At 40.4% G+C, this 24,543-nt stretch overlaps 1 protein-coding gene across 1 annotated transcript; it reads right to left on the bottom strand.

Moving 5' to 3' along the window:
- Positions 1-267: 267 nt before the first annotated feature.
- On the bottom strand, positions 268-24,319 carry slc8a2a (solute carrier family 8 member 2a). The gene is made up of 13 exons (XM_051078531.1): positions 24,150-24,319; positions 11,770-12,177; positions 10,809-10,946; positions 10,278-10,505; positions 9,908-10,186; positions 8,786-9,220; positions 8,151-8,512; positions 6,239-6,342; positions 5,602-5,619; positions 4,186-4,298; positions 3,216-3,315; positions 2,076-2,348; positions 268-1,966 (listed from the first exon to the last, which is right to left on the bottom strand). Exons 2-13 carry the CDS (start codon positions 12,112-12,114, stop codon positions 1,590-1,592), a joined length of 2,772 nt encoding a protein of 923 aa, XP_050934488.1. The 5' UTR covers positions 12,115-12,177; positions 24,150-24,319; the 3' UTR covers positions 268-1,589.
- Between the last annotated feature and the right edge of the window lie 224 nt (positions 24,320-24,543).

Below are 24,543 nucleotides of genomic sequence, written 5' to 3'. Positions count from 1 at the left end.
CTGCCTTTTTTTCAGGGTTAGGGTTAAAACCCTCTAAAAGTACCTCTTTTCTCTTTTAACAATATTGATGCTATCTGCCTGCTTTTTGCATTTGCAAATCTAACACAAGGATACTGTTTAACATGGATCACAGAATTTAAAACATAATATTATATGTATTTATAATCAGTGTTCCCCAGATGCCACATTCCCTCTGAAAAATATTGTCCTCTTGTGCACAAATGAAGAAGTAATATAGTACAGCCAGGGTGGGTGATGGATCCAGTGCAGACACACTTGGTTAAAATTTCAATATAATTGACAACTTACAATAAATTACAATATATTTTCGTTCATATCAGCTCAAATATATTAAATTATAAAGACATTAAATGACGCCATTGATAAATAAACAGATAAGACTTCAGGGGTGAATGAATCATCACTTTCAAACAGTCACACTAAATGGCAGATACTGGGTACATTTTTTTTCATTCCACAGCTTATTAGAAATTCATTGTGTAATTCTTCTTCAATTATACATTTTCAATACTGGGTCCATGTAGTGCATTTCTGATCATTACTATTATCAATAATCACAGTGAGATAGGTGCAGCACATTACACTAAACATGCCTTGAGTCACATAATTCAACACAGAAACACAATTTAGCAGTTAGAGATATTTCACAACATCTTATCTATATCATCTAACTGTTGAGTGTAACCAAACTGTGCTCAGTTTTTCATACCATGGCTACAGAAGATATTTGTTTCAGATTGGCTGGCAGGGCTCCATTCAAAATCGTACAACAGGACAACTCAAATAGTTCCCATCAACATTGTTCTAAATAAGTTGCACAAAAACTGGAGGTAGCCCTAGCAACAGTTATGTTACCAATTAACTGTAACTGGTCAAACAGACTTACTTATGGGTTAATCATGCTCAGGTTCATGTTTACAAACAACAAACTTGATGACAGTTTGAACACAGCCATTTTTTGACTGTGACAAATGGGCATGTAAACCTGACGATACACTCAGAGGTGTCCTGATACACAAAAATATCAGACTCCACTGTGTTCAAGCATGATTTTCATATATCAGAGCAGCTTGTCATGTATTATCACTTAACATTGGCTCATCCCTGTAAAAGAAGCTGTCATTACTTTTCTTATTTACTTACTAGGTTTGAGTGTCTAATCTATAGATCCAGCCTCTGTAAGTGAGAGAAGAAACAAGACCAACATTGAAATCCAGATTATGATCCATCGAGCACAACCAGTGCCAAGCAAAATCCAGTGACTTCACAGAGTGCATGCTGACTATTTGCTCTCCTTTATCACAAATAGTCACTGCATGTTATTTAGTCCACTAATGTGAAAATGAGTAATTCAGTCACAATCAATTTTACTGACCGGAACTGTCCTGGGGTGGATGTGATGCATGTGCAAGTCTGTAGTGTGAATACATTTTGATGAACCATGGCAGCAGTTGTCAAGTGGTGACAGGTCTTTTCAGTGGTTATTGTAATAGTACTGGCCAGGTCAATGACCTGGTCATGTGTGTATTTGTGATTTAGCAGTCCTTACTCTCCAAAGCTGTGCTCTCTCAGAAGCCTTGTATATGGCAATAGGCCTCCAAGCTGGAGAAGAGGATGTAGAGAAACCAGAGTCCAAAGAAAAGCAGTGATGTGAGGACTTTGGGGATCCGAGGGCCTCCCAGTTCACCGCCTATGGACGGCCTCCGGCGTAGCATCAACACTCCCATAGCGAACAGGGCAAAAATGGTAAAGAGTGTGACGGAGAAGGCCAGCGAGCCAGGGTCCACACGGAAGACCTTACCTTTGACTTTCCAATATACAGCAGCCACAGACCAGGCTACACCAATGCCCAGAAACACATTAACGGCATTGCTTCCTGTCACATTTCCCACACTTGCATCAGCATACTGATCCTGAGTGGCAGCCACTTTACTGGCAAAGGTATCTGGAAAAATAAATGAGAATTAGTGGAGTTTCAGTGCCTATCTGCCTGGCTAAAACTTACATTAAGTGTACTGTGTGTGCACTGTGGTCTCACTGATAGAATCACTCACCAGGAAGTGAAGTTCCCAGTGCTACAAAGACCACTGCAGTGACAGCATCTCTCAGGCCTACAGTGCAGCCAAAATGGGAGGCTAGGTCTCCAATAATGGCTGTTAAGATACCAATGACAGAGATTGACACTATGAAGCATGCCCAGCCATTCCAATACTCCGTTGGCGGGACACAAGCAAACAGAACCTTCCAAAAAATGCACAATATGTGCATGAAATAGTCGAAGCAGTTCGGCGTTCGCTGCTCCTGTCCCTCTTCTTCATCTCCATCACCTGTTTACAGAAGACATGGTGAGGATAAATCGAACTAAACAACAAAAGGCATGCCATCCAACACAAATGATGCATTGATATTTTGGGGCAATCAGCTTATAGTGTCATAATTAAGCTGCAAACAAGAAACAAGAATATTTTAAGCAGGTGCAGTCATATAATCAGCTGTTTTATTGAGTAGATTCATTGCTTTTATATTTCCTTAAACTATCACTCTCAGTTCTCAGTTCCTGTCTTCTCACTCTACATCTTGAACTTGTTTTGAAATGGGGTGTGGTCTTTATGCTAATAGGCTAACCTAGCAAGTGACTGACAGGTCGAGGATTATGCAAAGATGATGATACACCTGGGGCAGGCTGTCCCATTTTAACAATGCTGTTTTTCAGTTACTAATCTTAATCTGATGTGGATAACCATTTTCATAATGGCTCAACAGTTTTTAGAAATATGCTTGTTCACTTTTTGGCAATGAGTTAAATGAGAGGATCAATACCACTCTCTCTCACTGCAATGAACCCCCAAATTGTCATTTTTACATTTTTTTTATGCCGAAATGATGAACTATTCATTTAAATTGGAATGCACATACTGAATGCCAGGCTAACACAGCTAGCAGCAAAATAAAAAAATACTTTGTCTATTCACTGTCAGTAACATTAGCCATATTGTGAAAATGAATCCTGTTCACAGTCTGAGTTACAGTATGTTCCACGTTAACAAACTGAAACAGATGTACTGTGTGTCATCCTTAGCCACTGTCCTTAACAGGATAACCAATATCAAATCATTTAATCTGATATCTGAAATATTCTGCAAAAAGAACACAGAAGTCTTACACAAAGAAACAAATCTATAATAATCACTGACCTGCACTGACTGTCACTGCTTCAATGAACTGCTCTCTCCACGAATGAGTGCCAATCACTGCAGCCAGATTTGTGTCCTTCAGGAGTTTGTCCACAGTGTTCTGTTAGAACATGTTAAACAGGTCAGTAAATAGGCAGATGTAATTGTAACTCTCATGGATGTACACAGACCATATGGGTTCATATTTCTGTCACTTCACCCTCAAACACTGAATTTGTTCTTCAAACTTGAAGAACTGAATTATTGTAAGCATTTTCCACGGCCTGGTCCAGTGTAATATCCACAACAAATATGGCAGATATGAGCATGGCACATATTTATACCCACAAAACCACTGGCTTCACTGTTCTGCTGCAGAATTTGAATGAAATTTAGAATGAACTGATCCTAACACGTTCACACAGCACACACTGACACACACACACATTGCCTCAGTGTATCTCAAATCAAAATGCATGTAATACATGAGCAAAGTTGAGAATTGAAAAAAGGTAGAGGTGAATGTTTTTGTGATCACATAGGTATGATGACAATTTAATGAGGAAATAAGAGGTGAAAGGTCAATCCCATAAACACATAACATGCTGGCAGTAACTGTACCTGGTCTAGTACTCCATTGGGAGTCTGTTGTGTGAGAGGGCACCAGGTGGATAATGAACAAAAAAAAACACATACTCATACAACTTTTCCACACTGCAACAACCCAAACGTCTGTGGTGCTTTTTTGTGAAAGCAATTTAAAGAAAATACCTCTCAAATTAAGAAACTACTCCTCTCACCCACTTGTAATCCTTTAAGCTGCATGTTCACTCATTATTATTATTAACCAATGAAAAAACTCATCTTCTAACAAAATATATAAATAATATTAACAAATAAACTGTACATGTCTGTTCCTTGTAATCAAGGATTTATTTGTACAAAGTACAAAGACTGGTGGTTTAATGAATTTTGTAAGTCACTCACATACCTTGAACTCACAGGACTCCTCTATGATGACCTCCAGCTTGCTGTGCTCCCCGAGAATGGGTTTACCCATCTCAGAGATCCTCCTGGCCTCTTCCTCCTCAGGGGTGGGGTTTCCTGTCAGGAGAGTGAAGACATTTAATTATCCTGTCTGTAATTTATCGTCTCATTTACAACACACACACACACGTCCTTAACCTCAGCCAAGGGTACAGGCCCAAACCTGAAGCATAAAGATGAAAAAAACATTCCACACTCTGCACACACTTTCAAAGCACAAAATGTTCAAAGGTGCTGTGTGTAGAATCCATAACTTAATGTACTTCTTGCTAAAACAGGTTGATGGGGTGGAGTTGAATATCCCAGGCACTGTTTTTTAGAATCAATCCCCAGTCATGGGCAGCAGGGATGTTAAGAAATCTGTATGCATGTTATTGGTTGTAATTTTTGCTCCCTAATAAATGATGATGTGATTATCAGCACTGAGAAGCAGCAGTAGCCACCAGCTGAGGTAGAAGGACTACTGAGGGGTGGTGGCCATTTCTGTCCGAGTGGTGGTGCTGGCCTTCCCCCAGAACAACTACACGTCTCCCGTGGATTTGATGCTGCCATCAAACTAAATTAATGAGTGGTGGCACATCTTGCCCCTAGTGGTGGTCCCCAGTCCCCTGTGGCCTTACCCCCAGCCAGCAAGCCACGGTCTACTACTGGCCCTGCCCCATGAGGCAGCCTTAAGGTCAGTTGATACTAATGCATTGAATTGATGATATGCAGCTACTCTGTACCTACACTGTAGCCTATATTGTGGCCTGGTGTGCACCTCCCAATAAATGTAACTACGTGTCATGTCAACACAGACCGCAACCACAACAATTGTGATTGGCCCGCTTGGTTGGCTCGTTTATGTCTTCTCAGTCGGTGGACCCTACACAAATAAATCCGCAAAGACATAACTAAATTGGTGGGTGCCCAGACGTCTGCAGAGAGCCTAGCCTACACCCTCCGCCATACCCCAGGTAATGGCACCTACTATCCACATTGGGCCCAGCATAGACCAAGTCTTTGCCCCCAATGCTGACAGCTGGCCCTGCTCTCATGCATTATTTTTCTCCCATGCTGTGACATCCAGGGTGACATGCAGTAACTGCCCAAACCCTCAACTAGCACAATTAACCAATAAAGATTTGCAGTCTTCCACAAGACAGTAAAAGTAATAATATGCTGACATTACAGCACAAAACAGTAGGTAGCAAGCTTCTGCCAATGTCAAGCAGACAAACCCTTTTTGCAACAGGAAGGAAATGGGAAAGAGACCCACTCATCTCAAAGAAGCAATGGGGTTTTTATGGGTGTTTCCACACCTTAACTTTTTAATTTAATTTAAAAATGCTGCACATTGCACCTTTAACACTAAGCTTACCTTGGTTTAGCAGCAATGCTGTGAAGACAGACAGACAATGATTCAATACCCTACAATAATACTACTTCCAGGACTTGACTCATTAGACAGGCTTGAAGGAATCTAAAATACAAAATGCAAAAACACACTGTACACTGAGGTTGGCACGCAGAGCATGTCCACACTGTTAGCTTCCATTTTCACTTTTACCTAATGAAATAAACTAATGTTGATTACAAACTGATGTAATTGATTCTTTTGGCCTCCACTAAGAAGCACATATCCGATTTCTGCATCATCCTATTGACACATTGAGGTTACAGGGAACAGCCAACTAAAGGATACTAAATTCATAATTGGCTACAGTGTCTGTGCTACAGTGAAACAGAGACAGCAGTGAATGGCAGCGTATAATCTTCGGTTACTGGCTCTGACGCAGGTGCCCAGCATTCAGCCGCCTGTACTGCTGTTGTTATTGTTTTGATACTTGATCTTGGTTATTGCTGCCATCTACTTGCTGTGTATCTTTTTAAGTGAATGTAAATGAGAAAGACTATCTTTAACTATCATTTCATACTGCATTACTTTATTGCCAGAATTAAGAAAACACAAGTCACTCAGATATCAATGATAAAATTTACAATGCTTACACACTCACCAGAGAGTCCTCGCTTCAGCCATTTGGGGTCCTCGAGCACAATGAAGAAGTTTTCCTGCTTCTCATATTCTTCCACATTTACAATGCGCACTTGTAAGGTCTGACTGTAGATACGCAAGCAAGTGCAAGTAGATGCACACGCACCACACACACACACACACACACACACACACACACACACACACACACACAAACACATTTTTATCTCTATAACAAAGGAATTAAGTACTATTAAATTCAATGAACCATAAGGTGGATAAAAATACAAGACCTCCACATCTTAAACATTTCCTGCACCATCTAAATCACATCACAAATTGAAGTGACCTAAATAATTAATCACAAGTGACCTAAATAATTCAGGTCTAAACATAGTGTGCTCTTGCTCTTCAGTTTGCCAAAGAAATAGTGCTAAATGACTTGTAACACAGCCTGGATACTCTGCTTAATCAGCGTCTGTGTAGTAAATTTGTGGAATACTTTCATGGCCTGCTGAGAATTCAGATAAACACTACATGATGATTGCAGAGGAAAAAAATAAATAATAAATCAAGCCATCCCTACATTTCCCCATTATCTATGATTTACAAATTCTTATACTCTGCTGTGTAGCATGTATTGATGGGCCATGTTACATAACATGGTCTTTCACTAAGTGTACAATTAGTCCACGTGCAAACACAGCTTATATAACCTGAAAATTTAATGGGAAAAGGATCTGTCAGCTTACATGGGGTGACTGGAGGTTCCCACACCTGATCGGAGATGGGATTATCTTTGGGTGTCAAGTCGTCAGGTAATACTGTCTAAAAGGACCTCCTCCACTCCAGGTAGTAATCTTTCAGTGAGGTTCAGGTGCCCTTTTCCTAGAAGCACTAATGAGCCACAGTAGAGTATATATGTAAGCACTTTGGGTGCTGTGTTTCAGAACTACTGGTTTGACAGAGAGGACAGCAGTCTTTCTGATTATTGTCTATGTGTTTATAGTGATTTAGAAACCATCATACCATGTTTCAGTTTTGTCAGTTATTTAGCTTTTACCATAGGGTGAGAAAGTGTAGAAAAATGTCTGTTCTGAAGGCCTACAGTACATACACTGCAGTTACAGTTTAATTCAGATTTTCATCTACTTTCAAAATCTTCTCTATATTAAAGGATAAGTTTCATCATATTTTATATTTCTCTTGTTATCAACCTTCAAAAGGACCAAAACCAACGATAAACTGATCCTAATTCTAGCTCCTTTAATACAGCTTGTTTAAGGAAGGAATGCTGCGTGAATGTAGCTGTTCTGTACAAAAGGTTCGAAGGTGGAATGGGGGGTGGGGACATTGTTGGCCCACATTAAAGCTGGCAGTGGAGGTAGGTAGAGTTGATAATGGTTGACAATGTCTGTGTGTAAGGGAGACCTGGGACAGCTGTTTTAAAATCATTAACAACACAAAAATAAGCTACACTGCATGTCTCTTAATTACCATCATTATAACACATTGACTGCACTTTAGTTTCAGTTGATTCCACATTAACATCACTAGCACACCAAATCTGTGGCTAAAAATGAAAATGAAAATACATATCTGTGGCCCATTTTAAAAGATTTATGTCTTTGGTAGGAACAAAGGGCTTGGGGTTGAGTACTAAATACAGGCTTTGAAGGTCTGAAAGTAATGAAAGATGGACTAACACACAGTTGTTTTAGTCTTTTCAAGCCTTGACTTTTAGAAACACATTTGCTTGAGGGCTCTTGATAATGATGAAGCCCAGTTTGAGGATTTTATTGTATGGTAAGGAACAGGGGAGACACAGTCTGCCACTGTCTCCTTCCTGAAAAAGAACAGATCGACTTTCACACATCATCCATCAGACTCTGTGGCTCCTACATTCTTACTGTTTCTGCCAGTCATTGCCTCACCTGGTCTGTTCATTGGTGAATTCCAGCTCGCCTCTGGTCTCCTCGTAGTCCACTCCGGCCTTGGCACTGCCATCCTCTGTATGATATGGCACAGCAACAGTGCCCCTGGAGCCTGAGTTCCTCACCACTGTCACTGTCAGCGTGCCTGTGCTCTCACTCACCCGCAGCACCCGCTGACCAAAGGTGAAGATACCAGCATGGTCATCATCCAAGATAGTGATGGTGGCAATCAGCGGCTCCACTAGTCTACCCTTGGGTGGAGTTCCTGTCCCCTCATCTCCACCTTCTTCTAACCTCAGTTTTTGAAGACGCACAAAGAAATGCTCATCCTCCTCAAAGATGTCATCATCCAAGATACCAACCTGGAGAGTGCAAAGTATGGTACAGTCACTCTCCTCATGGATGCAGAGAACCATAACAGTGTCAATGTAGATTCTTGAAACTCGCTTCAACACAGCTTTCAAAATGACTGAATCTGCTATCCCATTAATATCAAATGTCATTTGGTGTATATTAGGCATTCTTTCATGTTTTGACAGTTGACAGTAGAGAGAACCACAGGAAGTGAAATATAACAGCAGTAAATTTTGTTACATAGACAAAATCCCTCTGTGTCAGCTAAGCTACTTGCTTACCTTGATCTCTTTGCGGGTCTCCCCTGGCTTAAACACCAGGGTTCCCTCAGTGAATTCATAGTCTGCCCCAGCATTGGCAGAGCCATTTTCTGTACAGTAGTCCACATAGAAAGTGTTCTGACCTGTGCCCCCATCAAGGATCACCCCAAGGCTCAGAGAGCCACAGTTCTCGGTGCACTGGTACTGGGCACTTTCGAAACAAATGTGTGAGCATGTGGCCTTGTCAGTCTCCTGGCCTCCTGAGCGGCGTGAGTGCTCAGCAGCATGTTTCTTTAATATGTTACCGGCACCGATCATCATGCGTGTCGCCTGGACGCGGTAGAAAGCGCGGCTCTTCTTCTGATGGACCAGGGCAGAGTAGTTGGCCATCTCAATCAGCTGGTCCAGGTCTTTGTCTGGATGTTTCTCCTTCAGGTCTTTAAGGATGCGGACCACCTATCCAAGAGAGGACACTGGTTGTGAAGTAACACACTGTATACACAGAGATGTACTTGTTATCAAATGCTGTGTAGAAATCTTTTCAACAAACAAGACATTAGTGGTAGAGTATGCAGTAGGGTTCTGCAGAGGGTTTGGTGGGAGTTCACAGCAGAATTGAGAACAAAAAGTTTAAAGTGAAAAAGTACTGGTGTTTCTTGGGACAAAACTTTGCAGATTGATGCGTGCATGCTTTATCAAGAAAAAACTTTGGGAGCTCTTACTGCTCAGTCTCCTACTGATAAACGTCCTGCTGTTAAGACTCCTGCTGTCTGCACTACTGCCATTCAGATTCCTGCTGGGATTGAATCCTACTAACCTTAGGAAACTTGATATCCCCCTTAAATTCCCATTAAGTACCTTCAAAGTTATAAAAACATTAGAACCACCAGTGGTCCCAACAGGAAAGAGGATGTTTCCCTGCTTGAAGCTTTCTACTTTTCCTCATGTTTTTTTTTTTTTTTTTATTCTACAGAAGTATTCTTTCCTTTTCAAAAGAAAAACTGCCCAAATGAAAAAACAATCATTTATTAATGTAAAGGGCTCTAATTACTAAAAGAAAATAGACATCAAACCTTACATCAAAGGAAAAAAATGTAATGATTTCATATCACTCAATCTTCAGTCTTGCAATGTGTGTTTTACCTCATCTTTGTTCTGGTCTAGTTCACTGCCTGTCTGCACAGAGACGGTCACACTGGAGGAGTTTTCAGGACGCGCACCGCCATCGGACAACTTTCCATCCATGATCAAGTCAATGCCTTTGGGCGCAAGGTCACCTTCCATTTCCACCACAATGCCATGCCGCTTGTCCGCACGGTAACGCTTGTGCATGTATTTGTAGAAGAGCAGGCGGCGGTCGGCGATCCAAGCCAAGATCACACACACCGGAAAGTAAAGCAGCGTCACTACGGCCTCCCACACCTGGTAATACAGGTTGTATGAGTATAACATGATTTACACACTTGATGTATTACAGAATACAACTAAACATATACAGTCATCAGAGACACACCTCTACAATCCCAGGTGAGATGACAGCCAGTATGAGGTAGAGCCAAACGTAGGCAAAAATACTCCAGAAAGCCGTAATAAAAAACACACGCAGGTGTTTGATCTTTCGAGACTCTCCATCAGGGATCACGGACACACACAGGCCAATTATCACAAACATATTGAAGGCGGCACTGCCCACTATGGTGCCTGGGCCGAGCTCCCCTGCATCAAAGTTGTGCCCACACACCTGTCAAAGGACAAAAAAGATAGAGTTTATCTGTTTCAGGCTAAAATAAACATGCAAATACAAGTACAATTTGCAGGTTTGTGAAGCCCACAGTTTCCTCTTATTTGATAATTCATTTATTTAATTGTTCATTTAATTAGTTTAACCCACACATCTCTAAGTCATAGCTTTTGGTGACATTCTGAGAAGTACAGCTATGTTTAACACCACAAAACACCACGTGGGCTTGAACACCACATTCACCATCAAAAACTATTGTTCTGTGATGGTACATGTTAAAAGCATCTGAGCTGCCTTGTGTACCTCAATAACAGAAAGCAGGATCTCAGGTGCAGAGGATCCCAGGGCCATGAGTGTCAGGTTGGACACAGTCTCATTCCAGATTCGCACTGTAGTTACTGTAGTTTCACCATTTGGTTTGGTAATGGTCACCTCCTTCTCCTATAGAGACAGACATTTGAAGAACATGTCAGTGATGCTGAACTCAAGTACATACATTATCCATTACTAGTAGTCAATGTCAATGTCACATTATGATAAGATTCAATATACTGGTTTATAAATTTACATCAAGACTGAACTTTTAAATGTATATTACATAATTACATTTTTTTTATAAACTGCAGTGGGCTTATCTCAGTGTAACTTTACTAATGTATTTGTCCTTGACTGACAACTTCACTCTAGGACAATCAATACAATAAATACAGTTTATTGTATTGATTGTCCTACAGTGCAGCAACGTGGCTCATGCCCTTAAAGTGCTACATTAAAGTGCATGTACTTGCTTATACAACCAATGAAGCATTTAGGATGCTGAGTGCTTCAGGTGCTATTGAGAAAGTGAAGTGTCTGGTCTAAATACTGCAGAGTCTTTTACCTGAAGAGAGACGACTGAGTGCTGGGTGTGACCAATCTTTCAGAATTTTAAACCCTTTCTACTGAATGCACTGGACCATTCCTGTAATATTCATATGGGGTCTTACAGTGCTTGTATACTTGGTTTGTTTGCATTTTTATTTTATCAAGAACTTTTTGAGATCATGGTGTTTTTGTCCAATATTTAATTATCAATATACTCCAATAAGACTGGATATGGAGGATGTAGTTTACTTGGATATGTGATTAAAAATGTCAGTCTTAACTTTGTAACTCCTCCTGAACAGCAAACACTGTGAAATAATGGCGCATTGAATTTCCAGATTCTTGAGTCAGTAACAATCTAAGGAGTAGAATGGGACCACAGCATTAAGTTCAATAATACCTGAGAGGTGATGACTTCTATGGATGCCATGAAGCGGTCTGCAATGATGGACACACCCAGGAATATGTACATGAGACTGAGGAAGTAGATGACAGCCCTCCCTGCCCGCTCCCCCTGTGGAGGGTTGAGCGGTTCCCACACTGGCAGCAGGATACCAGGTCTACACAACACAATGCCCGAACACGTCCGCTTCGCAGACCCGGTAGAGTTGCCCATTGGCTGAGGCTGCTCAGGGCCAGATGCTCGCTCCACAACCTGTGGCCTCAAGGAAGTGCACAGGTGGACCAGCAGGAGCAGGGAGAGGAGGAGGAGGGGTGGGGAGACGTGAACGGGGAGGGGTCCCATGATATCCCCGAGACAGGAGGAGCACAGTGGTCACTGGGGGAGCAGCTGGGTCAAAAGGCTCTCCTAAAGACATGGAGGGAGGCACATTATTGTAAATAAAGAGATACAACGGGGTGCAACAGCTTTGCAGAGCATATTAGTTTAAATTGTTTGTCAGCTGGTTGACCACTCTGGTCCATACTGAAATATCTCAATGTCTATTGGATGGAAAGGCATGATTTCCTGATCTTACTGACTCTGATGATCCCCTAGTTCACATTAGTAGGACCTGAGTGAACTGATATTTAGTGTACACAGTTAATGTTCTGCTCAGGATTACTTGTAGGGTGATGCTTTCATCAAGCACCATCATCAGGTCAAAAGTTCAACATGTTCGATACATGTCCAAATAACTGCAAACTAATGACACTATCATCAGTCTCAGTTGTACTGTGGATTTAGCTCTCATTAGCAATTATTAGCACGCTAAAATAAACTAAGACAGACAGTAAACACTATACCTGTTAAACATTAGTATGTTAGCAATGTCACTTTGAGAGCGCAAGCATGTTGATGTTAACATTTAGGTTATTTAGCTCATCACTGAACATAACAGCTCCATAATGCAATATGAAACAGCATTTAAAAGCAATACATACAAAAATGTGTTACAGAACATCATGTGATTCAGACACTATTACAAAAAATGTTTTCAAAAGTGTACAAGACCCATTTAAGGTGGCTTTTCCAAGAACTGAGAGATCTGACACCACCCTAAAAGGATCTATTTTTAAATAATGCACCACCTCAGCTTATTGGGTAAAAATACACCTAAAACATTAGCACACTGGCTGAAAAATACCTCTGCACACAGGAGCGAAAAAGTGAAATAAACAGCTCAAAAAGTTCCAACTCAAAGCATCTCTTCATTCTGTAAAACTAAAACTAAAGCTGCTGTATAGTTGTCAGTTCTTTAACTGTGCATTATTATCACCTGCCAAAACCCTCTTTCCCCTCAAGTATGGTAATCCTAAGTAATACCCAGCAGGTGACTAATGTACACACTCATTCATACTGTTTCAGGGATGTCCTGCACACACAGCCAGGATGCATGTTGTTTGTTTTTTTTATCATTGTAACCAAAATCTGCACACATTTTAGCGAGTAGAATGACATCAGTGGTGAAGGCACAAATAATGGAATGAAAACAGAATGAAACTTGTAAGATCAACGAAAAAATAAAATATAAAATACTATAGCACTAAGACAACTAAGAGCAACCAGAGGCCAATGAAAACATGTATGTCTTGAGTTTTGTCTTAAAAGTGTCAATGGAAAGGGAATGTTTGATTGAAAACAGAAAGCTATTCCAAAGGTTTGGAGCTGCCACTACAAGGCACGGTCTCCCTTACCCACTCGTCTCGATCGGGGAACAGTTAAAAACAACTGATTAGAGGATCTACGCGGACTAGAGCTGAAGTTCTGAGATGTACAGGGGTGCCAACCTGGCTTTAAAAACAAATAAAACAACCTTGAATTTGATCCTGTCTTTGTCAAGTGGCCCCTGTAGAGATGCTAGGACCAGTGTAATGCTGTCTCTTTTCTGGTACCAGTTAAGAGTTTTGTTGCAGCATTCTGCACCAGCTGCAGGCGATGATGAAGAGGACTGCTCAATCCCCAGGTACAGTGAGTTACAACTCAGCCTTGAGGGGACTAATGCGATGGTAACAGCACAAAGACTTGTTATTAGAAGTTAAAAGTAAACTGACCCGACTGAGTCATCTTAACAGCATATCAAAAGGACCCCTGAGAAACTAAAGCCAGGTTGTTAAGCCATGCAGGTCCTGTGGTTAACATTATCTGGCACTAATCACTGAACCCTGGTGGCAAGAATGACTAAGCTCTAATTTACGGCTCAGACAGTTCTTTCCGCCTGCAGTGCTGTATCAACGTCTCTGTTAGTGCTTGTTGAAAGTCAGTTTTAGGCCTTAACCTTCTGAGACGTCATGAGAAGAGTAAAGTCAAAGAGCACCAAGAAATCTGTAGCAGTTGTATCATTAATTACCTCCTTCGTTCATTTTACCAGTCATTATCCCTTAGGCTAACATTAATCTGTTCTACTTGACAGCCATCACTGGTAAGCTGCATGAGTAACCCTTGTGTGTGCTAACATAACTTATTTATTGGCCACTGCAGGTATTATAACTAATCACTGAGTCATAATGTTACCACACATTCTACTGATTTCAAAGACATCACTGACATGGTTTCCTATCAAAAGTAACATTTTCTAAGATAATTTCATACTATGATACAGTGTTTAACTGAAAAACACTTAAGTACTAACCACGGCCAAGACACAGTGTTCATGTCAACTGAACACACCATGTGTTAATGATTAGATTTACAGAGAATTATCATCTTATTCTTTAAAAATGAGGATCATGTTGTGATCGATGTATGTGTTGTATGTATGTATGTGTGGATTAAAGGAGAACACAGATATGTCAGCGGAGCAGACATGTTACAGTGTAGCAGGTAGTTTACAGTGTGAGCTCATCTGAGGATGTATGGATGTGAGTACAGCTCTAACTCCTCGTGGGCTCGCCGCCTCCATTCCACCTGCACAGGTGACACTGCACTATTGTGCACCATGAGTTGAAACAGATACTTGGGTGCTGCATCTTTGATGCAGCCTGAGCTCTGCCAGCTCATTATGGTGTTGTGATTCAGAAACACAGCCCAGAGGGCCCACCGCATCACATTTCACTTTCCAAGGCCTGCTATGGTTACAACGACCTCAGACAGAGGGCCACCTTACACCAATGGCTGATGGGGGGTAGGCTCACCAAAAATAACTCCATGTTCATATTTGGAAAACAATAGTGTGCAGAACAATTTTAAAGAGGCCATCTTATATGATGGCCAACAATATGCAATACACATAGATACACTTACAACATACCACCTACACAAACAGGACATGTTCATAGTTTTACTACCCAGGCTACAGGAGACTGACTTGCAAGCAGATTTGTGTGGTAAGTGATGAATGATCTGCAGAATGCAGCAAAGCCAGTGCGGGAAATACAGTATATGAGTGCTAGCTAATCAAGGAGCTGGAAGAGCTGGATGCATTATTGATTTAATGCATTCACCTAAATATAGCAGGGTATCTTTTCCTTTCATGTCACCTACAAGCAGCTCTGTAAACATCATTCAGGTCTGGTAGATTCATCAGCTGGACATAAAGGGAGTACTTCTTAGTCTTTCCAGTTGAGAGATTGAGTAAATAGGGCAATAAATTGGCAGACTACTGCCACTCCCTACCCTCACCTAAATAGAGGAATGAGCTTTCCTCTACAGTGACACTGATTCAAGTCAACTCTTCTTGATTGTTTTCAAAGAGTGATGTTCACTAACTTAGAAAGCTTCAAAAGCCGTAAAGTACATATTAATGTAAAAAGGTGAGGGTAGTGAACAACATGAAGCGCAAAAAAAAATCTCACACTCTCCTCTTACAAGCCTTTTTTATGCCTGGTGGGAGGGGGTCAAGAGGTGTTGACAGGTCTGTGGTCTTCTTGCACAGGAACAGCGAGCTCGGTGACAGCTCATCTCCCCTTACTGCCTCTGACACGGCCACTATCACTCAGCACCAACCGATAAGTGATTGCCTCAGGTTATCTTACACTGATCGGAGTGCAACTAAAAAAGGGAGTTAGCACCTGTAACAGTTTAATATTTCCTGCTTGTACCTTGATGGTGGGGTACAGTCAGACGACCGACGCTCCTTTTGACAGAGCACTGAGGTGACGAGACAGAGATGAATAATTCACTAACATTGAATGCATTCAATTCATTAACAGGAGATGAACATACTCTTATTTAAACTTGACAAAAAGCACTGCTCGCAGTGTTTAATTTCCAAGAATAGTTTGTCACTTTCAATCAATTTTCCCAAAGGAATCATAAAGTCAGTTAATTAATTTGTTCCAGTTTCAGTGCATTCAGATGTGAGAACCTGAAAGGTATCTGTGTTAACACACACACACGCATCGTCAATCACCAATCCATCACAAAAAGGAAAAAACTGCATTGACCAGGTACATTGAACATTAACCTGTATGCAGATTGACAAAGATCGTCTTTCCAGGATGTAAGCTGTATGCACAGGTAAACCAATAACATACCATGTATCAGTTTCACAGCCAGCCAATCAAAACCTGTGTCTGACATAATCTTAAACACCCAGTCATGCGGCAAACCTCATGCTAAAAAGAGCAGAAGGTCACACTCATCAGTGTTTCATTACTGCAGCAAAAAACTTCATTTATATATGAGTGACTTCGCTTGCATTCACAGCCTTGCTGGCTGCTACCAGGAGATGTCATCTATGACAATATATCCCCACGTATCAATCTGTCATTCGTCAATGCATTAGCTTCAAATGCTATAAATTATGCTATACATAAGCCTACACCTCTGGTCATGTTAGCAAATATTTGCTCAATACATCCAATAAACATAGAGAAACATTATCATTCATTTGGAGACATGTTTATGGCCACAGTCTAATATTCCCTCTCATTTTAGCTCTACTTTCATTAACTCCTGAGGGAAATATCTGGCTCTTCAGACGCTAAATGCTCCACTATATTGACCAGCTAGCCACTAACTTTATCTGTCTACCATTTGGTGCTGAACTGGTAGCGTACAGTTGGTTTATCAGAGTTTTTCCACTGAAAGCAGCTGCTGTTGAAAACAAGGTGGATGAGAGTGGTGACAGTCAACCAAAACAGTAAAGTTGTGGGCTAAAACAAAACAATGAGCTGAAAGACAATAAAACACAGGTCCTAACTCTCTGAGGGTTCATCATTCAATCCACTGATAATATGAAAATAGTGATTATTACAGCTTTAAATAATTCTGTTAGTTCCACTCCAGAGACAGATAGGACTAATCAGACCTTAACCTTAGCCGTTATTTCAATCCCCAGTAGACCACTTCAGAGTGAACTGCTGTTTGGATGTGCAGAATAAAAGACTTCTTAGGAAATACATGCAAGACCAATCAGAATTTGCAACAAAGGAGAATAATGCAAGAGATTTGTTTTCCCTTTGGGTCATGGATTGCACCTCCAAACCATCTTCCGTACAGATAATTCAGCCTCGGATTTGGGCAGTAAAGTATAAAATACATCCATTACAGGACATTGGTTCAAGTTACACACAAATCAAGGCAGTTAGACAGTCTCTGTTCGACTGTCTCTCTGTTTGCAGTTAAAGTAAAGAAAGGAAAGGGATCCGTCCCTTTAATAAGTAACACAGGGCTTTGGCTTGCTGCTATAGGCCTGTTAATGAACCAGATGAATCAGAGTGTAAGATAATCCACTGGGCAGGCAGACAGACAGACAGACAGATAAAGACTGGGCCAAACCACAAATGTGGCATTAAAGGTATCTTGTGGAGATTTCATTGAAAACAAACATGGCTCTGTTTCATTCAACATTTCCCACTTTTTCTCACTTACTGCTGGTTTGTGCTAACATACAGTATGTACATACAGTATATATGTCAACACATCTGAACACTAAGTGAGTCCACAGAGATGAACTGGGTCAGATCTTCACTTGGTGTTTGTCAGTTTAAAAGAAAAAAATATTGATTTAAATGAATGTATCCCAGGGTAAAAACAATTTCTTCAACTAATGTGTGGTTTCTAATATTCTATAGATTTTTTTTCTATTATACTGCTGATAAACTAAATAGTAATATAAATCACTTATTAAATTTGTGTAATTATTTTCTGGTGTCAAAACATTTAAAATGACTGGTTCAGTCTTTCCAAATGAAGTAATACAACATTTTGAGTTTTACATATGCCTGCCCTAGATCTTGGTCTTAAAGAAAAAGCATTATGCAAAACAAAGTTGTTTCCATTACATAATATTTTCCAGAGCACGGTCTCTGCAAATGTTTAAACAAGTTTAAAACATTTCACAGGCACACAAGTTTAGTAACGTTAGTCACCGGATACAAGACTGAATGTAAGAATGCACTTAAATTTTGACAGACTGAAGCAACAGTCTGTCAGGAAGGTTTGCATATCCGGTAACAACTTAAACAACTGGATCCAGAAAGGACTCCAGAGTCCTGGCTTCAGTTTTCACGACTTATTAAGGAAGTAGTAAAACACACAAATTGGATCGTCAAAAACGATCAGGCACTGAAGAGACATTATCAGAGTTAATGTCTAAAACTCTGTAATACTTGTATTTCTTGGGCAACTGACCAGTCAAAGTTCATTTTGGCACTTTTTATAATCCTATAAATTCTCCTCACACCTTCTGTCTGTGTCCTTTGATTGTTTCCTCTACCCAGACTGGTTGTTAGACTGAGTAGTGTTAGGTAAATGATGGCTACAAAAGTAGATGTGAAAATATTTTACTTATTCAGAGGTACATTTGTAACAGATGCACTCTGTCTTTGCCCACTTTAAAAAGATTTCTATGATTTCCAGTTTTAGTTTTATGCATTTCTTCAAAGGCCACTGGAAAATAACAGCTTAACATTTAAATACCAAGATCTGAAACTTTTCCAGTTGTGACCTACAGACAGACTTCATCACCAGCAGCTGTCTCTCAAAGAGTTTCAGCATATCTCTGCACTGTGTGAAGTCACTCAGTGTATGAATTAACTACACTGGCTCAATCAGTACCCCAGAGGAATGAGTTGGTTTTTGAGAAGTCTGTGTGCTGTATAAGCAGCGGTGGGGAAAGATAAGCCAAGTCGTGCACAGTCTCTGTTCCCTCTGTGTCCACTGGGTCAAAATTACCATCAATCTGGACAGCAGCAGTGCAAGCTTGGCTGAGCACAAGGTTTAGTTTACAGCACGATGGGCACGCTGCCACGCTGTTCAGCTCCTCATGTATGGTGATCTACTTTCAGTCACCACAGTTCAGCTCTGGTTGTCTGACCCATTTATGTCCAATAAAGTGAAATTTCAAAGACAACAGCAATGAAGTTAACAGGTAACAACTACAAAGGTTTTACACAGAATTATACCTGATGAAGGTCTGACACATTGCTGATACAGTCAGTACATGTGATTGACAGTGTACAGGATTTTTGGTTCTTTTATTACAATAATCCTAAAGAGTCTCTAAGTGAATGTAATTGTAGTCATACAATATCTTTTCCATGGAAAATTGTGCCCTCTGGTCACATAATTCACTACACTCTCCAAAAGGCAGAAACATGAGGAGTTCACACTGTCCTGTGATGTCAAAAACTGGAAAATGTGTGCGACAGGAAGAAAGAACATTGCCTGTTTATGGTCTTGCCATTATTTAAAATTCTCACACAGAATAAAATGATCAGAGGAAATGAAAGCATCCCATTCCACAAAGTATCTTATTATTGGGAAAATAACTCCTGAAGACTGCAAATGCTTCTACTCTGATGATAACACTGTGGCTTTGATAGAGATTTACATGAACTGAAATTATTAGTGACTGCTTTGATGACTTTTTTTTTTTTTTTTGGAGACATTCTCAGGATCCAGCTTCTTAAATGGTTCCATTTCACATGTATCATAATAGACCAAATGACTAATTGAGAAAATAATCTTCAGATCTCTGACAAATGTATATCATCTCATGGTAATGTACTGTGCAAATGCTTTAGGCATTTAATATGTTTAGATTCTTATCCATCATCAATACCATTAGGGAGGCATCTGATCAGTCCCATATTCATTCTGCAGTAGGGCAATGAGCCCAGACATTCAGCCAGAGTCATAAAGAACTATCTTCAGAGTCAATTAGAACATCCTGCAAAAGATGGTCATCATGGAGTCAGTCTGAGATGACATGAAGAGACAGAAGATACTGAGACAGCCTGAATCTACTGAAGAGCCATGGCAGGCTCTCCAACATGTTTAGCACAACCTGCTAATTTTCTGTTTACTGCACTTTGTATGTAGTTCATAGATAAATAAAAACTATTCATGAAAATATTTTTGAAAGCATCCTCACATTCTTCTTAGTGCCTAAACCTTTTGCAGAGTACTGTATTGTCTGTATTGTGTTCACCCAACCCTACTCCATACATCCAAGGGTGAGTTCAGGTTAAACATGAATTACATCCTGAGGCCCCCTGAGATCTCAAAGGTTCAGCATCTCCCTTCTTCACTAATCAGTTTGACTCTGAGGGAAACAATCCATTTGACATCACTAAACCCTTCTCATCTCTCATTTCTCCCCCTCGAGCCATTCTGCCTCTGCTAAAAACATTACTCACTTCCTTTTCTGAAGGTGTGGGCCTCAGGTAGGTTCAGCGTAAAGGGGGAGGCAGGTGGACAGAAAGAGGCTGCATGGGGCGGAGATGAGGTGGACAGAAAGGGGTCGTTAGAGACACGACTGACAGCCAACAGACAGCAGCTCCTGAGGTTTCCATTACCTGAGACACCATGCCCAGCCACTGGCAGCCCTGTCACCTTAGAAGGAACAGCATTCTCAACTTCAGTATGAACCCAGACAGGGACACCTGTTATGCAATATTCAAGATGCTGTCAGAAACAGCAATATCAGACTAGAATATACAAACACAACGTGCTGGCTGTGAGGAGTGACGTGATTATATCAAATGCAGTGGTGCAAAAAATATTCTGATCCTTTACTTAAGGAAAAGTACTAGTACAACAATATAAAACAGAAAGAGTTACTCTCAAGCACTAGCACTACTATCTAGTACAGTGACAGAAGTATCATCATTAAAAGAATCAAAGAATCAAAAGTAGAAGTACTTGTTCTGCAGTAAAATGTCCTCTGTGACTGATTTATTATGATTTTGAATTGTTAATAATGATGCATCAACACTTTAGCAGAATTTTACTGTTATAGGTGGTCAATGTGTAGTTTAAACCACTTTATATACAGTGATTCAGTTTAGTCCAGTTGTTCCTAACTGTGGGGTCAGGACCCTCCACGAGGTCATAAGATAAATCTAGGGGGGTGAGATGATTGATGGGATAAGAAATAAGAAAAAAAAACTTTTTCCACACATAATTTCTTTTTGGACTTTAATCTAATCTTTTTTGTGAAATACTTAATAATCTGTGCAGTTTTTTAAAGTTTTAAAGTTTTCCAACCAGCCACCATCAGTCTAGCAGTTGGCACAGGTTGAGCTGATATAGTCATCCAATTGCCCAACCCTAGTACAAATACCTCCAAATTGTACTTACCTACGTTCTTACTTGCAGAAACACGATTTGACCTGTGTGCAATCTCTAATCTTAGAAATTGAGTTTTTTGTTTTTTCACATTAACACACTAACGCATTAAGGACAAAACCTCTACTCATTACCCAGTCTAAGTTAACATATTGCTTATAATGTTCATTAACTGGGTGACATCACATGGTGAAGCAACCTAAAGATTAACACAAAATGACAGTATGGAAAAGTCAACAAGCCACTAACTAATACTTCCCCTTCAAACATCTTTTCAACATTTTCAACATTTCAGATGCAGATGTAGTGGCGCCTTTCAGTCTTCACCGTGACCGCTTGACTTCAGAGCAACAATCTAGTTTGGACCAACAAAATGTTAACAAAATGTGCAGAGGCAGCCGGTAGGCCTGAACACAATAGACCAGGGAGTCAATGAAAACAAAACAGACCCCCACAGGCACTAACTCTCCCAATCACTCACACACACACACTCACAGAGAGACTGCTAAATACTATCCATTACAGCATGTACACTGCTAAAGATACAAGATACAGTATAAAGAAAAAATGTCCAAAAATGAAACAACACTGTGACTGACAGCTGTGACGCAGGACTACATTTCTCTGTATATGGGAGAGTATTTTGACCCTCATTAAAGCAGCAATGTTCAGTAACAAAACGAGTACAGTAATCTAATTCACCCAGGGTAAAGGAGACCCATCCGTAGGTATTGACTTCCCTAAACCGAGTAGATGACAAAGTTTCAAGAGGGGAGTCTGATTGACCATACAGTCTTACTGATTGATTGTAGGGGAAATGTGAGAGAAACGTGAGGTGTACTATAGCCCTTTGTCCTGTGGCACCTGCAATTGGCGAGCATATCGGTGCCTGCATACAATGCTGCAGCGTTGGTTTACTTGTTGCATCACATACATGCTGAGGAGGTTGCATTTCAGGATAAGTGTCATTGAGCATTTGCAGTGGACTGCCTGGATGTAGTTTATGAACTCCAATGCACAAATGCAACAAAGACAAGACGGTCCTAAGACAAAACTGTATGCTGAAAACAACAACTGACCCAACTAACAACCAACCCATTATTTTCATTAAGGATAAAGCTACTGATAATAAGTTAGTTAGTTATCTGTTTTTTTGCAATAAAATGACACAAAATAGTGAAAATTCCCTATACCGCTTATTCTTAAGGGGGTGCAGGGGGCTGGAGCCAATCCCAGCCGACACTGGGCGAGAGGACGGGTACACCCTGGACAGCTCAGGTGAAAAATTCCCACCACAATTTCCAAAAGCTTCAGGACAACATGTTCAACAATGTCAACAGTGCAAAACTCAAAAAGGAAAAATTCTCACATTTAAGAAGCTGGTGCCAGCAAATGTTTGGCATTTTAGCTCAAAAAATGACTCAGAAAATAATCAGAATAGCTGCCATCACATCACTAGCCATTTCAGCCCTATATGTAAATCTACTTATAACAGACAAAATACGTATTAATGTATAAGAAAGACTCTCTTAATTTGTTTAAACATCTGCAGTCTATTACTTTTGTTATTATTCTATTTAATTATCATAAATACAGTCTGGTTTAATGTGTTATGGACCTGTTCTCACTGTGATCCAGTCTTAAACACTACAAATGTAAGTGACATATTTATAAAATATGAGAAACATCAGAGTACACTGTATGCCATATAAGAAAGGCATACATGACTTTAAAAAAGGCAGAAATTTAAAAAGTGAGCATAGTGGGGTTTTTTGGGATGCTTATGTGAAAAGTGATACAAGTGATATCATGTATTTAATCAAATATAATGGACTTGCAGTGGGGGTGTATCTGCATTCAACGCCTCCTGTCTCACACATCACCAACTCTTAACACAGCAGTGGGCAGACAGCACTGTGGTGGACACAAGAGATGGGCGACTGTGGAACTGTATGCATTGCTGCCAATCTGCTAAATGAATGAGACACTTTTATGTCAGTTAAATGTCAGCTCTGAAGTTCAGCCCTTATCAGAAAATGTCAGGAGACCAAGCAGTGTGATCTCTCAGAATAACATCAATCCACCAGGAACACACACCAGTACACTCTCCTTAAGAAATACTCAAATTAAAACTAGCAATCCAGTTTTAATCTCTTCATTCAATCACAGGACACTTGGCAGAAAATGCAGCTGTCAAACAAAACAACTGAGCAAAGCATTGTTAAACAGGCTCTATGTGCTTTTCAAGCATTAACCAAATGTTGTAAAGCTTACAGATTCCAGAGGTGATTCACATGAGACATTTTCCCAGTTGTACAGGTTTGTTGAGGTATATGCTGGAGATTCTAGAACGCCTTCTGTTTGTTCTGTTACATTTCAGCCTCCTGAACCAGTTAAAGTTCAACGGGTCCCAAATGCAAAAATGAAGAATAGCTTCTCCTTAGATTATAGATTAGTTTATCTTTATCACACCCTTATTCGCTATATTTCTCACTCGTTTTACTGACCTCATAGGTTTTCTCTTACCACAGACATTTCTTTGCTGATTTATATTTAAATTATCCACCGAGTCTTTTCAACTGAAGGGTCCTGGCCACAATTCTTCACGAAAAATGGAAATAACCTGATGTGAGTGATAGTGCTCTTGTTTCAGTCATTAAGTTTATATGAAAAAGTAGCCTAGTGACCGTATACCTATTTAGTATTAGAATTTTATCAATCAAAACTACAGATGGCTCAGGAGGGCGTAGCCTTCAACACTCTCCTAAAACGCCTGTTTATCTGCCGCACCTGTTTCTCCCTGCTTCCCTCCCCTCGTCTCTTACCTTCTGCTTTATGGCACGGCTCCACCAAAGGCTGGCATTGCTTCTGGAAGTCTGGAAACACACGCCTGGTAAAACTATCCCCGTCCCGACACACAGCTGAACTCACAGAGTAAACTTTCCCGTTAACTCACATTGCCGTTAACTAGGTGGTGATGCTGCGAGCTCACGTGGGGGTGGGTCGGAGGGGGGGGGGGTGACGTGCTGCCTTTATCGTCTCCTCCCAAGTTTCTGCTTCAGATATTGTGAAGTTGTAAATACGTTAATTTAAGTGTTTGTGGTCGGAAATAATAACAACAAAATATGTGATAGTAGCCATTGAGCATTATGTGAGATGAAGCCTCAAACTACCAGTTTTTGTTGCAGCAACAAGATGCAGGTATGAGTGGTCTGTTTT

The sequence above is a fragment of the Lates calcarifer genome, linkage group LG20 (genome assembly GCF_001640805.2).
Source record: "Lates calcarifer isolate ASB-BC8 linkage group LG20, TLL_Latcal_v3, whole genome shotgun sequence".
Classification (NCBI taxonomy): domain Eukaryota; kingdom Metazoa; phylum Chordata; class Actinopteri; family Centropomidae; genus Lates; species Lates calcarifer.
Note: the sequence above shows the minus strand (reverse complement) of the source record. Positions and strands in the feature narration are given on the sequence as shown.